Source organism: Dermacentor silvarum, chromosome 8 (assembly GCF_013339745.2).
Source record: "Dermacentor silvarum isolate Dsil-2018 chromosome 8, BIME_Dsil_1.4, whole genome shotgun sequence".
Taxonomy (NCBI): Eukaryota; Metazoa; Arthropoda; class Arachnida; order Ixodida; family Ixodidae; genus Dermacentor; species Dermacentor silvarum.
Window position 1 is genome coordinate 23825674 of NC_051161.1, and position 14551 is coordinate 23840224.

The 14551-nt window shown below is 48.1% G+C and overlaps 1 protein-coding gene and 1 long non-coding RNA gene across 3 annotated transcripts in view; both read left to right on the forward strand.

The window, feature by feature from the left end:
- LOC119460815 (diacylglycerol kinase theta-like) overlaps positions 1-14350 on the forward strand; it is a 64893-nt gene extending 50543 nt beyond the window's left edge. The window contains exon 20 of one of the 2 annotated variants that reach the window (XM_037721909.2): positions 11747-14350. In XM_037721909.2, coding sequence (XP_037577837.1) covers positions 11747-11881 — 135 coding nt within the window. In that variant the 3' untranslated portion in view covers positions 11882-14350. Of the gene's footprint in view, positions 1-1768; positions 2718-11746 lie in introns of those variants that run through there. The other variant, XM_037721910.2, reaches the window with a different exon arrangement.
- Positions 2718-8481, forward strand: LOC125947802 (uncharacterized). The gene is made up of 2 exons (XR_007468497.1): positions 2718-6340; positions 6374-8481. It is a non-coding gene; the product is annotated as an uncharacterized LOC125947802 (long non-coding RNA).
- Positions 14351-14551: the final 201 nt, after the last annotated feature.

Consider the following 14551-nt stretch of genomic DNA (forward strand, 5'->3'; position numbering starts at 1 on the left):
ACGACCTACTAAATCTTGCGGCCAGCTGTAATGCAGGGATGGCTTAGCCCACACTGTTAAACTCGGAACATTCTGTGAAAATTTATTTTGCACGTCGTAAAGAGTTTTATCTATCTTCATTAGGCCAAAGAACGTGACCCTACTAGTAAACGAAGCGCAAAACCAAATGGCACCAATCAATGGCATAATCGTTGGCTTAATAAAAGTGCTTTTATAATCAATCAATAGGACCTTCCTGCGAAGTAGAAAGGGTGTACTAAGGCTTTGGTGTTTCGACACAGCTGCCGTTGACTAAACTATGTTGGTTTGGTTTGGTGCGTTATCCGAATGGTTGATTGAATCCTTGCCTGCCTTGCACATCCTCTGTATGCCTCCCTGAGAAACACAGTGAGCATGCGTCGTGAATGTTCCCGAAGTCATTATGTCCCTTTTTCGTTTTCATTCAACATTTCCTTAATTTCGACTATTAACTGCATACACACCCTTCCAAGGTCCTGAAAACAAGTCCTGCTGTTTTTTCACTCTTGCTAGAAAAGGCAGCGCACGTGATGACACATTACGAATGCACGCAATTTCAGACTCGAACAATTCATTGGCACTTCCTGCCAGAACATATTTGATTCACTTGCATCAGGGCAAGAAATAGACGTAACATATAAATGAGAGTGTTGACCAGCTAGCAATTACATTAACTCGAAGTTTCTGCTGCAGTTATTGTTAAATAACGTGGTAAGAGTTTAGTGGAACGTGGCAAAACATACTTCATGTTGCCTTTGCGCTAACCATAATTACAAGTTGAAAATTAGCTTAATATTAGACCTGTGCTGCCGTTGCTGCTGAACATGACAAAGTTTACCGCCCACAATATTCGCTTCTGCATTCTCGCCTCAGGTTGAATTTCAGTACAGACGGCTTCACACTTCTAATAGAGAGCCATTATGGAGCTCAAACATTCATAAAGTGGGTTGCGTATGCTCTGGTAGGTGGGGCATGTAAGCGTCTAACATTTGCCGGTCTCTTTGCTGTGTCCCGCAATGTTTTTCGAGTGCCACGGCTTTATTGTTGCAATGACAACATAGAAGGAAATCATGATTATACGATTTTGTGATTTCGCTTTTAGCTAAGCTTCGTACAGAACACGTGAATAACAGTGTGAAACAGTACCTGACATTCAGGAATCGGATGTCTGTGCCAATTGCAAGGCAGACGTAGATAACTTTCGTATAGCATTCTGAAGTTAGCAGAGTCTCTACATACGCCGAACCCCGGTGAAAAACGAAGCAAGGATACAGTATGTGGTACTTCGATTTTTTTTTTCATTTTTTTATTTCTGTCTGCTTGATTCTGTGCCACCGCTGTAGCCGAAGCACTTGCACACTTTTTTGCTTGCCGCCTTGCCGCCAAAGAGCCGTACTCGAAACCCTCTCACTCACTGTTCTTTCCTTCCCCTTTTCTCCTCCCGACCCGCTTCTCCTTCACCTCCTTCTTGTTTCTCACTACGTCGGCTCACCGTTCCGCCCACCGTTTTTTTACCCCACCCCATTTCTCTCCCTCGTCTCTCCTCTTACCTTCCACGCTGCGTTTGGATTCGAACCTGCGAACCAAAATGTACATCGTGCGCTCATTCCGGTGCACAAAACACAAACGACCACGAATCGGCGTAAACGCGTTCGCCGACGACGCACCACACGCTGCAACAAACAAAAACACACAAACTGCCAAACTACACAAAAAACACGCGCGCTGCGGCGTAATGTCGCGTCGGCAGGCCACAATGCTCAGGAAAAGCAAGATGAAGCGACGCAACACGGAGCCTATGCTGGCCTCGTCGAGCGGCGAGAAGTCGTCCGAAGACTGACGAGGCGGGCAGCGGTCCCGGCACAAGACGACGACGACGGCGTCATCGACGGCGGCCACCAACGCCGAAGCGGCGGCGACGTCCGCCACACTGCCGCCGCCGTCGAGCCAGCAGTGGGGGCGATCCCGCCACGGCGGTGGAGAAGCCAGCGGCCGGAGGCATCGGCGCCGGCGCGACGCTAACTCGGTCGCCCACGGCGTGGTGCTGGCGTTCCTGCACGCCTGCTGCTGCGGCGCCGCATACCTGCTCGGACCGGGCGAACAGCGCCGCTCTCAGCGCGACGACGGCTGAGGACTGTTTCGCCGAAATTGGCTCCGCGCCGCCGGACTCTTCTTGTACATCTCACACTCTCTCTCTCTCCGGATGGCGACAGTGCGCGGAGGAGGAGGAGGAGGGGTGGCCGAGGTTGTGAAGGGGTACGGGACAACGATGCACGGGACCCGCTGACGCCGTTTCGCCGCCGCCGCCGACCCAAATAACGGCCTATGTCGAGCTCCTGCCGATGCTGCTTCGCTTTGACCCCCCTGCGCGCGGGGACAGCCGTGCGCTTCTCCGTCGCTGAGCTCGCGCATGAGACGGGAGGAGAGAGACGCTCACTCCTCTCTCGAAACTGATACTTACTTCTCGGTCTGTTCTCGGCCTTGTTTGTACGACGACGAGCCCAGTCTCTTCGAACATCCCCCGCCCGCAGCCCACTCACTACGATGACAACGCAGGCTTGCTGGAACCCGTCTCGGTTTCTTGTACAGGCGGCCGCCGCACGAGCGCCTTTCTCTGTCGGCTCCCGAACACCCACGGTTTTGCACTTGAGAACGCCCCGTTGTTTTTTTGGGGGGGCCACAGCTGCACCCCCCTTTTCTGCGCAGGAAGGAGCGGGGGGGGGGGGGGGGGGGGCGAGCGTGCGTGCGCACTGTTGTTCTTTAGGGCGCGGCGCAATATGTGTGATTGTGTGTGTGCGTGTGTGTGTGTGTGAGTGCGTAACGCTGCGTATCGGGCGTAGCGTCTCTGTAGCGTCGACACATTTAGGCCTGTTCCTATTGCGGCACATGGCGTGAGAAGCCTCGGTCGTTCGAAGGTTCCAACTATACCCACCTTCTTCAGGCCCCGCACAACAAGCAAGTTATCGAATCCTCAAAGCGATTTTTACATGCGCAGCGGTTTTGTTTCATTTCGTACTTAACCACACGGATCGAAGAACCCACTATTACCCGCACTGACGAGCAGCCTGTGGGCATTCGCACGAGGCTGCTGCCTCAGTTCACCGTAAGGCAAGCTGCTACTTCTCGCGGAATGCGTCGTCATGGGCTGAACAAATAACCAGAAAACAGCGCCATAACATCGGCGTCACTTTAGTAGTTTCTTTTGTTCGACTTGTTTTGTTCGTGCTGGCTAATAGCAGTCGCGCAAGTATGGCTGCTAAGCGTTGAACAGTCGAGGAGAGTGGATTGTAGCTCTTAATTAAACTGCTCACTTTAGATATAGCCGCAAGGCTTTAGAAGGCCTGCCCCAAAGAAACATCAGTACGTGTCCTCAGGTGCTAAGTTAAGTAAGCGGCGTGTGCTTGCGTGTGAGCGATCCTTGCTTTGCAAGGAATCTCGTTTCGCTCGTCCAGTCGTGAGAATCTAAACCCTGCGATGCGACGGCCTAGCCAGTTCGCACCAGCCTTATTATTAGGATACCTTTCTCTTTCCTATTTTTTTTTCCGCCTCCTTAACTTGGGCTTGAGAAAGCGCGACGTACCGATCCTAAGCGCGGATTTCTCAGCCCCTGAGGAACGCCCCGACCAACCGGACGAATCACCTATATCAATATTAACCTATATACTTATTTCCGTATTTCTTTTCTTCACGAGAACGCGAGGTGGTGGTTACGCTGCCGAGTTACTTTCTGTCCGAGTTTGCCCCCAGACACTTGAAGGAAGGCGACTGATTAGCGAACAGGGCGAATTATTAAAGTACAAGAAAGTGGTCAGCGTACACGAAGAAGAAGAAACCATGATCCGTTCCATTTCTTGTTTCGAACATGTCGCGAAGCTAGTGCTAAATAGGCGGCTGGATTTCTGGATTATATGTGGCTCAGTGTGGTTCGCACACGTTTAGTGACAGAACATGTAGCCTTCCGATGGTTTCTGATACAATAGTATAAAAACTACAAGGTTGTACACACTTCAGTCTTCTCTCGTTGCATTCGTTGCTCCTTGCCGGTGACGAAGCCAGTCGATCATGGTCGCGAGTGGTCGAACGGCCAGTCTCTGCGAAGAATTGGTTGGCACGCACCTGTCTTGGGTGCCCACTAGGGCAGGTGGTTAATTGCCCTGGTTCCCGAGTGGAAACTGTTGGTTTTGTCGTCCCCACCTTCCTTCCATTCGAACGGCTGGCACTGTACTTTACCTCCTAGTGACGCTAGTACTAGTTACGTACCTAGTACATTAGTAGATACTTTATACAGGGCGTTTCCAATGGCTGCGTTAAAGTGAAATAGTGGTTTCCGATCGGGGCTAGGTTGGTCTCCGCTGCTGAGTCGTTAGAACCAGCAGCCTCAAAAAGGAGATCAGCGGTACGCTAAGCTGTTCAAATCGACACTTCAGATTACTCAAATTAGTCAGCCGTGCTGTAAAGAGGCAATACCCTCAGCTTCTAGCCGAGTCGCATAGTTTATCATTCAAATATAAGACGCGATTATTCACAGCAGTGCTGAAGAAAGCGCCCTGCTATTGTACTTTTGTTGGAGTGAGCATTAATAAGTAAAAAAAAAAAGTTAACTGGGAGGTCTCATTATGCAGTCTGCTTCCGCTTTAGTAAATGCAATCCAGCGCATATTTAATCGAGCGGAATTTCGTCCTACCCAAAGAAACGCCCCGTATACAGAGCGTAGAGAACTGAGCAGTTTGAGATGCATTATATACTTAACTAAAGAGAGAATACGAGGGGCAACTCTCAGCGAAACGAGAACAGCGAAGACGTCGTCAAACACATTTTGCACGGTGGACACTAACACTCTCACACACGAGCCTTGCGTATTTATTTATTTTTTCCCCCCTCAGGTGCTGCGCGAGTATGCGCACATTATTGTCCCCCGTCATTCGCCGCACCCCTTTGAGGTCGAAGCTTGTACATTGCGCGATCCCTCTAGAGTACGACACTGCGTTTTGAAATTGTGCGTGAGTGTACCGAGTACGGCCGTTCACATGCATTTCCTCGTTGCAGCAACGTAGGCGCGCCGTAATTCAGCGCAGGTGGTGAAGTGTGATAGAACGAGCGAATGAAAATGGCGCGGTCAGTATAGACTGTATAGACTCGTGACCACTCGACCGTTTATTGTATCTTTCTTTATTTTTTCTTCTTCTATAGGAATACGTTAATAATCTATTATGCAAACATACGAGTGCTAACGTTGTTCACGTGCGTGTGTGGCGAGAATCGACCGGTGATGTTACGTTGCAAATAAAACGGGGCCTGCTTGGCCTGAAAGTCTTTCGAGTAGTTTTGAATGGCCCGCGCGCCTATCACCCCTACATATAGCTACGCTGTACTGTGCGACGGGAGTTGTTTTGCGAGCTGTAGATTGTCGGCGTTACTTTAGCAGAATTACACTTTCGTTTGCGTTCGGTATTCGTACCTCTCAATGTAGTTGCAGTTTTTCTTTAGTCGCTGCCTACATTATTCTTTCGGTATGAGAGCGATATACATAAAAGCTAGCCTATCCGTGGACGGCTTCTAGGATATTCAGACAATGGTTACGTTCAGTTCCCTTAATGCCATTGAAACGTTCGTGTATTGCCAGTCAAGCAATTTCACTTGCCTTTCGTACTATCTCTTCGGAACTCTCGAGGTTTCCTTACCAATTCCGTAAACGACAGCGCGGAAAACGTATAGAAATAATAAACTCAATATTTAGTCCTTCAGTAGCGAAATTCCTTGTGTACATACGTACCGACTCTGTGTGCAACCGTCAGAATCCCTTGAATTAATTTTTTAATTGACCGACACAAAATTCTTGTCTTGCTATACGCTTAACTCAATGTAACTGAACAACACATTGAATCGCTCCTAACTGCGAGTCTTGAGGTGGGCCACCCGGTGGAAGCGAAATTTCGCGCGCTATTTATTACTGTAATTTCCGCAAGACTGTGAGACCAGCTTTACTTAACGAGTGACCTCTGTTTTGTGGAACTAAATTCATTAACAAAACACGAGGGTGAATATTTCAAAAGAACGCGGTCGGCTCCCGCGGTAGTTTTACAATTGTGGGAATTAGATGTTCGGATATAATGAGCTGGAATATCTTTGTTTAAGTGTGTGGTACTGGTCGTTGGTGCTACTTATACCTGTCGCATAGGCGCAGATCTTAGGCGTAAAACGTTTAATCGTTTCGTGGTGTACTCAACCAGTCACGTTAGCCATATTCGTCTCTCTGAATGGTTGGCTTGGTTCAGTTTGGTTTCCCCTTTACCGATGACACATAACTCACTATGGGGTTTAGGTAAGAGAAAATTCTAGGCAAGAGAAAGTCTAGGCAAGAGAAAATTAAACAAGCCCTTGAAAGGCTGCCTTGTTGTGCCCATCGCGCTAGCTAGAGTACCACGCGAGTAACTTCATAACAGGAAAAAGAAGAGGGAGAAGAAGAAAAAGTTACCAGATTTTGTTATGTTAGTCGAGAATGAAAAAAAATCGAAATATGCAATTCCTGAAAATCTGCCTGAAAATTACTGCTAGAAAAGCAGGAAACCGCGGCTACGCTACCTGCTGGCCTTCGGTCGAAGCGGGGTACAGCCAAGTAGGATTTTAAATCCTCCTTGGGTACAGCATGACACACGAGACTGAAGCGCTTTCATTTCGCCGAGCGAAGAAGGAACGCAGCTTCGGAGCATGCGCATATATGCTTAGGACGCCGCCTTGTGTTGAGCACGTGGAACCTCAGGAGTGTTTTTTTTTCTTTTTTTTTTTTAACGTTGTATCCACATTCAGTTCACCGAGCGTCCACTTCCACGAGATGAGGCGTCGGTCTTCAGCTGTTACGAGTCGTTTGCCGTAAAATCCCGTATATTATAAAACACCATTTTGTTACCGGAATTGATGCCATCAAATCTGCTTCTCGTATTGTATTCACGTAGCAAATTTTTTTAAAGGTTTAAGTGCCTTTTTCTTGTACATGGCTGAAAATCGCTCTCTTCTTTTCTTTCCTTATCTTTCTTTATCGTAATAAATATAGCGATTTTTTTTTCTATCTCGTGACCCCAGAATCGCTCCTTGCATTATATTCAGTTGGTGCGCTGCATGCATGCTTGATTTTACGGCATTTTGATCCACGGTACAACTAAGCCTATTTCGTGCGTGGGGAAGCCATATTAGAAGGAAGCGTCTTGGGGACGGGGATTTCGCCGACGACTTAATTAATGCGCGAAAACAGAAGTGCTTCTTTGTACAGACGTTTCGGATTCAGCTCCTCTTTCGTTGGCACCGCTCTTTCGCGATGCTGTCTTTCCTTTTCTTCTTTCTTTCTTTTTTTTTCTGCGATCGGGACACCACGTGTGAATGCCTTTCACGTAGCGCGCGCGACAGCGGCGTCGCGGCTGTGCGGTGTGTGCCTGTGTTGTGAGTGTGGCGGCCATTTTGTTCTTTATTACCCCCTCTCCCCATTTCCCTTTCCTATATCTCTCTATCTGCGGCAAGTGCGTGCGTGCGTGTGTGTGCGTGCGCGTGTGTGTGTGCGTGTGTGTGTGTATGAGCAACTACTGCGAGCGTGTGCGTGTGTATATCACCCGAGCGAAGGGGCCTGTATATAGCGGTCTATACATAAAACAACACTACTTATTTGTATAGCTAGGGTGTTTTCTTATCTATATCGAGTTTGGATCTTGTGCACCTGACGAAGACGACGAAAACGGTGACGGCGAACGCGACGCGGGAGAGAGCAAAAAAAAAAAAAAAAGAAAGTCACCCGCTGAGCCACACACACACACCATTCCTTTTGGCTCTAGGTTTATATGCTTTGTAGACTCTTTCCTATAGTCTCGCCAGGCGTCACGTTATAGGCAGTCATGTGCAATGCACAATGTGAATATATATACTTGATAATTGATGTTCCAACACTACGACAGATAATGCAGATAATGCGGGAACGCGATGTGTACCGCGCTGTGGAGAGAGAAAAAAGAAAAAAAAAGGAATACCAGTGGTGTCACGTGCAGAGGCAGTCAGTCTTTGTGGTTTAATCACTCTCTTCAACGACGGTCGGTGGTTGCATTTTCACGCCAGGGTCGAGCACACCTTGGGCGCGGAGGGTTTTAAAACGAGAAAGTACGAAGTAGAGTTCTTCACGCCGTAGGTATATACATTACTGCAGTTTAAGCGCGGCCAGTGGCAAGTAGCTATGTTTCCAAGCGAGGCCTCTTTAGTGCCGGTCCATCGCGAACGTGGACACACCCTTAATGGAAATCCCGGCATACAAAGCTATGTTTCGGTGCAAATTGTATAGTATGTGTTCTTCTGATTTCCATTTTCCTTTTCATGCTCGAGTGTCCATACGAAGGTTCTACTTGTAGTGTGCGTAAGAGAGATTTGGTTGCTATCTTCTCGAATAAAAAGGGGAAAAAAAAGAAAGATTAAAGCTCTGCGCTGTAATTGTACGTGTCTTCGTTTGTGTGCGTCTGTGTGTGCGTCTGTGCTTGTACACGAAAGTGCCTTCTGGCGTGAAGACTCCGTATCGCGCGAAGGCGCGCATCATCGAGCACTGGCGGCCGTTCGCCGCGCGTTTGTCGTTGCTGTTAAAAAAAAAAAAAACTATAGGCAAATGGCAAGACAGGTGACATTAGTGACAACTCGAAGGTCGCAAACACATTCACGCAATGCACAGCGAAGAAAATTAGCAGACAGACAAACAAACGCTTTACATTGCGTGCTTGTATTTGCGCCCGTCCTTCAGGCTGCCATTAAGACTTATTATACCAGCTTGCCCAGCAACAAGTTCTGCTAGGCGACATTAGAGTCGGCTGTCCCAATGCACACTTAGGAAAGCAACGCTACTCCTTTCATGGTGCTACACTTACACACGACAGAAGCGCAAAAGGATACTAAACCTACGGAAAAAGTGGAAATCATCCAAGTGCATAAACTAACCGGAGAGGCACACGCGTACTGTGATAAACGTTCATAACTATGTGCAATAAGAACACTAGTATATACACACACGTAGAGATGTTATATTGTTCTAGTATAAGTTAAAGAGCAAACACTCTGCGTCATAAGCAAATTTCTCAACGAAAGCCGTTCAGCCGTAGTGCACCAACCAAACGTCACTAACTTTGATTCTCCTTGCCGCTTAGTATACACTGACGCCACAGGTATACCGAAACAAGAGCTATACTGGGTGAGCACTAGCACTCAAAACTGTTCGAAGACTGTTCTCGCCAGGTTTTGCAGTCCAGTTCTGTGGTGCTGCAGACTGCTGGATTTATTAATTTCAATGCATTGAAAGCATTGGCGACTGCTGCCACCGGATCTTCCACAAAGTTCGATTGTCACAAGGGGAGATACAAATGACATAGGTATAGAAAAAAAAACGGCACAATGACCAACATATTATCGCCGACACACTTGAATCGATCACAAACGTATAGCGGAAGTGTTAAGACGCTACAATGAAGGCAGAAATGGTCGACGCGAGCGGAGAGCGCAACGCAACAATGCAGAAAGCGTGTCTATAGACCATGTGGTTGGTACAGCGTCGAAGCACCTGTCAACGTTCTTACAGCTTATCGTTCTATAAGCCTTCATTAAATTGCTACAACTGATTTAGCGCCTATATGTACGGCGGATGGCAGGGGTAGCAATAAGAAATGATGGAAACCAGCGTTTACCACAATGAATTCGTCTCTGACGAACAGACCTGCCGTTCAAATCCCGTATAACTGGTCTTACGAAGCGAATGCAGGATGAACAAAGCCTTGTTGGGGATTGGTTATTGAAAGTGCTATAAAAACGTGACTGTGCGGTTCCATCGTGCCGTGCCACGTCGTGGTATAGTTTCTCAAGGCATATAACCGACAGTAGTAGTAGTGATTTATTAATGAAAATGACGCCTATTTATATAACAGACACCACAAAACACTTGCCTTTTCTTTCTTTGTAGTGCAGGTGCGCGAGTCGGAGGGTGAGCGAGAACTTGTTTTTCGCAAAGCAAGTGACAGGCACTCTACTGCTCAACAGCTTAGAAACACATAAAAAGGGGCAGTAAAAAAAAAAAAAAAAGAAAAAAAAAAGAAAACAGACATACAGTTGCGACAGTGAACCAGCACTCGCTGTTTGTCATTTGCAACGCGTGATCAAACTTATGACTGGAAATCTGCGAACTTGAAGAGCCAGCAGAACGCGATTTCTCGCTACATCAGGCCGAACCTGTCCACCCGATGGCTTCTCATCAGATGTATGCCAAAGGGAACGCCTCTCAAACACACTTTCTATACAACGGAGGCCCGATGTGTCCTCGTCTGACGAGAAGACATCGATTTTAGTCATGCTGTAACCTGAAAGAACGGACATGCTATACATTCTACAAAAAAAAAAAAAATGTAATGCAGCAGATTTTCTGGTATGCCCTTCTGAGCCCTGCCAAAAATCTGTGCAACCGTTCCTTTAAAAAGACTGCTACGCGTACACCTATAAGCTCATTTGCACCAGGCACGCCCGCATGCCCTGCTAAGCAACTCGAGGTCATGAACCTACCCACGCAACTGGCTGTAGTCGATTGCACAGTCTGCACCTCTTCCATGCACTCACGTGCGGCGTGAATGACTGCTCTCCTGTGTTGCCACTCCGTTCTTTCTCACGAGTCTTACGTTGGCCCTGCATCTTACACCTCCCGGTCCCCGCTATCTCTGTCTTACCGTTATCCTCGTATACGGCTGCTCTTTTGTTTCCATTGTATGATGCGTTTGCAACGTCAGGCAACGAGGAACGCACAGGTACGGTTTTCATCCAACAGCGCCTTCTTCTAAAAGGCTCGTTCAGTGTTGACCGGAATTACAGTTAACGCTACTAAAATGAGACCTGGGGCCGTATTTTGTTACGATCCATTTCACATTGCATTCTAGTCGTTCTGCTTCATTGGTTCGAACGAGGCCGCCCTCCCGTTATCACAGCTTGGTTGGCCACTCGGGACGAAGATTAAAAAGAAAGTAGCGACGGAATGCGAAATTGATCGTTACAAAATTTGACCCCTGATATAGATATGAAACTGCAGTTCGAGCGTACGCGGAGAGACATTAATGTCATCGTTTTGGCAGCTTTGTGAGTGCTGCGGCGTATAGAAGAAAACGGGTCGCTGTAGCAGGACGGCTGTATTTGGTAGGTCCGGACGGTGTCTTTGTGGGCGCTTCACAAATTCGATTCCGTGACAGCAATTGTTCACCAAGCACTGCGCTGTGCCTGTGTTATTCGAAGAAGTTTGCTTGAATCAGTGTTATTTCATAAGGAACGGCCGTATGGCTACCGCCGTATGGCTGCGGCTGTATGGCTTCGGCCGATCGCGCGGGCGCATCCTTATTGCCTGCACACGACCGGAACGATATCTGCTACTTTCACACGCGACTGTAGTAGACAACAAAGACACTGCGTAGCCACACCACCACTGAGTGACACACACGCCAGTCGGACCCTGCCCGAACCCTTTGCCTTCCTTTCTGTTCCTCTCTGCACACTCTTCTCTCGCTACTCTTTAGCGCCTAGAAGGCTGGCGCCCTTTCTTTAACGACTTCTCTCTCACCCTCCTCCTTTTTTTTTTTGCTTTTCCGTTCCTTTCTTCATCTTCTTTTTTATTTTCCTGTCCGCTCTTTTCCTGTTCCTCTGCTTCTCTACCCCCCGCCACTCCCGATCCCCTTGGTGCCCGCAGGCCACGATGCTCAAGAAGAGCAAGAGCAAGATCAGGCGCCGCAACACAGAGCCGACCATGGTTCTGGCAAGCCTGGAAGGCCCGCCGCAGCCGCCTCCGACAACCAGCACGAGCCACACCATGGGGCCCTTCTGAGGGGGGGGGGGAGTCTCTCTCAATGTCTTCGTGGGACTCTTTCAGCCAGGACAGCTAAATTTGCAGTGCGAGCGCGCCTTCGACGAATCTTCTTTGTGCGTGCTGACGTTGCGGCAGTGACGGACCGCTAGCATGGTGTTGGGGAGGGGGCACCCCTACGTCCTCGGGGGCCGCCTTCGCGACGCTGGCTTCCCCCGCTTTTGTCTCTCTCCAGTTTCGCTACACAGTGGGATTCAGGGCAGTGCGACACACTGTTCCGCCGCGCAGGTCACCTCTCGTGTGAGCTCCCGCTTGGTTCCCGCAGCAGAAGTTCGTCGCTGACGGCTGTCTGTAGCAATGCGCGATGTGGAACTGAACAAGTGGATATCAGGGCGCTACATGTGAAAACAATTTGTAGTCACTCATGTAGAAGATGCTGTGGTCAGGGCTTAGTGACCTGTTCCGTCAGGACCCTGCTCGCTATCAGACTCGCAAGTTCAGTCGGACGCCACTCTACAGGCTAAATGCTTCGACGCATCTCTTTGGAATTGCTTACAGCACGTAGAGAGCTGGTGGTGGTTCTGTCATCACCTTAGCTCAGCTTGTCACACTATGCAAGTGCTTTAAGATCTTGTGCTCACTCGCAGTAGCAAAGGACAAAACACATGAGGACACAGTAGCTGATCCAGACGTGCGCATAAAATAATCTAAAGAATACCCTGTGCTTTGGCGACCCTACACTTGCAAAAGTGAGGCACAAAGCTTGAGACCAATGCTGCTGGTTAACCCATCACAATTAAAAAAAAAAGCAAAAGAAAGGAAAGCTTTCCTTCAGAACCCAGCTGTTTATGTGCAACCGGACGTCAGCCGGCTGGAGTAGGCTGGAACGCCGCCGATTCTGCTGAAGCTCCGAAGCTTATTGTATTTTTTGGCCCGTAGCCCATCGCAGCTATTGCGTCGCATGCTCCGTACTAGTGTTCGATGAATGCTAATCACATTCTCTCATTTGGTTCTTCGTGTCTCACAAGCGGATAGCCAGCGTCTTCGCGACTGTGCTCGTATCATCTAATGTTTCCTTCGTGTCTTGTCGTATTAGTGTGTACCTCGTGGAAGTGCTGTAGAGGTCTTTGTGGCCTGAATTCCTCGCTTCCTTTTATTTTCTCTCTCTCTCTTTTCAACATGATGCGTACTGTGCCGTTCCTCTACGTCTTGCCTGGCTGAAGTACTGGGTTGAGTGGGTGATGGGGATCGAGCCTCGCTCGGCCTATACACAGACGCCACTGCAGGCAAGACGTGTCTTGTGGCGCTTCCTGTTCCCTTCAAGCATACGAGACGGCTTCCTTCTGCACCATTATTCTCGGTCTTTAAACTCAACCATATCCGAGTCATTCCAGCCTTTGGATGCGTACAAACTGAGAGAAAGGATATACCTACACCGTTCTACTTTCGCTTCGATGTGGTTTGTTGGTCGTTCAGTGGCATTCCGTGGGCCCGAGCGTCGAGAGGGCTCACAAAGTTACAGCACTTGCTTTTGTAGGCTATATACATATATCCATCTCTACAACGTGTAAATACGGTAGCCGTTATTACGAGGCTTTATCCTTCAGTTCACAATAAGTAAGCGACCGTAGCTCTAAATAAACGTGGGCAGGGGTTTCATTCCTTGAGGTGTAGTTGCGAAGTTTTCTATAGAGCACGTGTTCGTACACCCTGTACCTTTCCGCAGGCTATTCTCAATCTAGGCAACTAGGGAAACACCCACTTTTAGCAGAAATGTATATAACTATAGACGTGTATAACTCAAGAGCTGGTGTTGTGATGGAAAACGTGTAACAGGCGCGCCCCTCATTGGAAGCTAGTACCGCATCTGGAAGGCTATAGGTGGGCAGTTGAGCCTCGAATTCCAGCGCATAGTCAGCCGTCATGACGCGTAGCCTTGTGCTTTCAGCAGTGGAACAGTACCCGATGCACCGTTCTCGTAAAGGACACTCATCAAGGTGTACATTATAACCGTGCACGGCTTTGAGAGGAACATGTTGCACAAACGTTTTTGATATGCAATACAGAAATGCATTTGTTTGCAGAGAGTTACCGAAGGGTTAAAAAAAAAAAAACATGGCGTTGAGGGCAGCCCTGTTTGCACCTATTATACAGAACCGCCGGGATATTTTGGTTAGACGGCGTGTAGTAGGCTGTTTTCTAGAACGGCGCACAGTGTTGTTTTGCCGTGCTTAAAACGTTGATGCTGAAAACTTCTTTCTCGTTCAGCTGGAAGTATATCTCGTGGAGATATTGTTTCTCAAGAACTGATTACTAGACGTCTGTGTGTAGCTTGTCAATGTAGGCACTCAAGGTTGCACTCATGTACAGCCAGTCGCAAAGAGTTTGGTACTGCATTTGCGTCTTTGAGAGGGCGAAATATTGCAACACGCATGCAACACTATAAATTTAAATCAAAATTATATAGGGGAAAAAAGAAAAGAGAATAAACCTACAGGGAAGGTTGTTCCCTATTGAGGGAGGCATCGAAACGACCCGCCATAAACTCGAAATGTTATGGCGACTTCACTATCTCGTACCCTGAAGTATACCATATCGAACTTAGTCCTAGCGCTTCTTCTTTGCGGTGCAGGTGGTCGTTTGTAATTGAGTAAACAAAGAAAAGAAAGTGCTTCGTTTAGTCGTGGACAT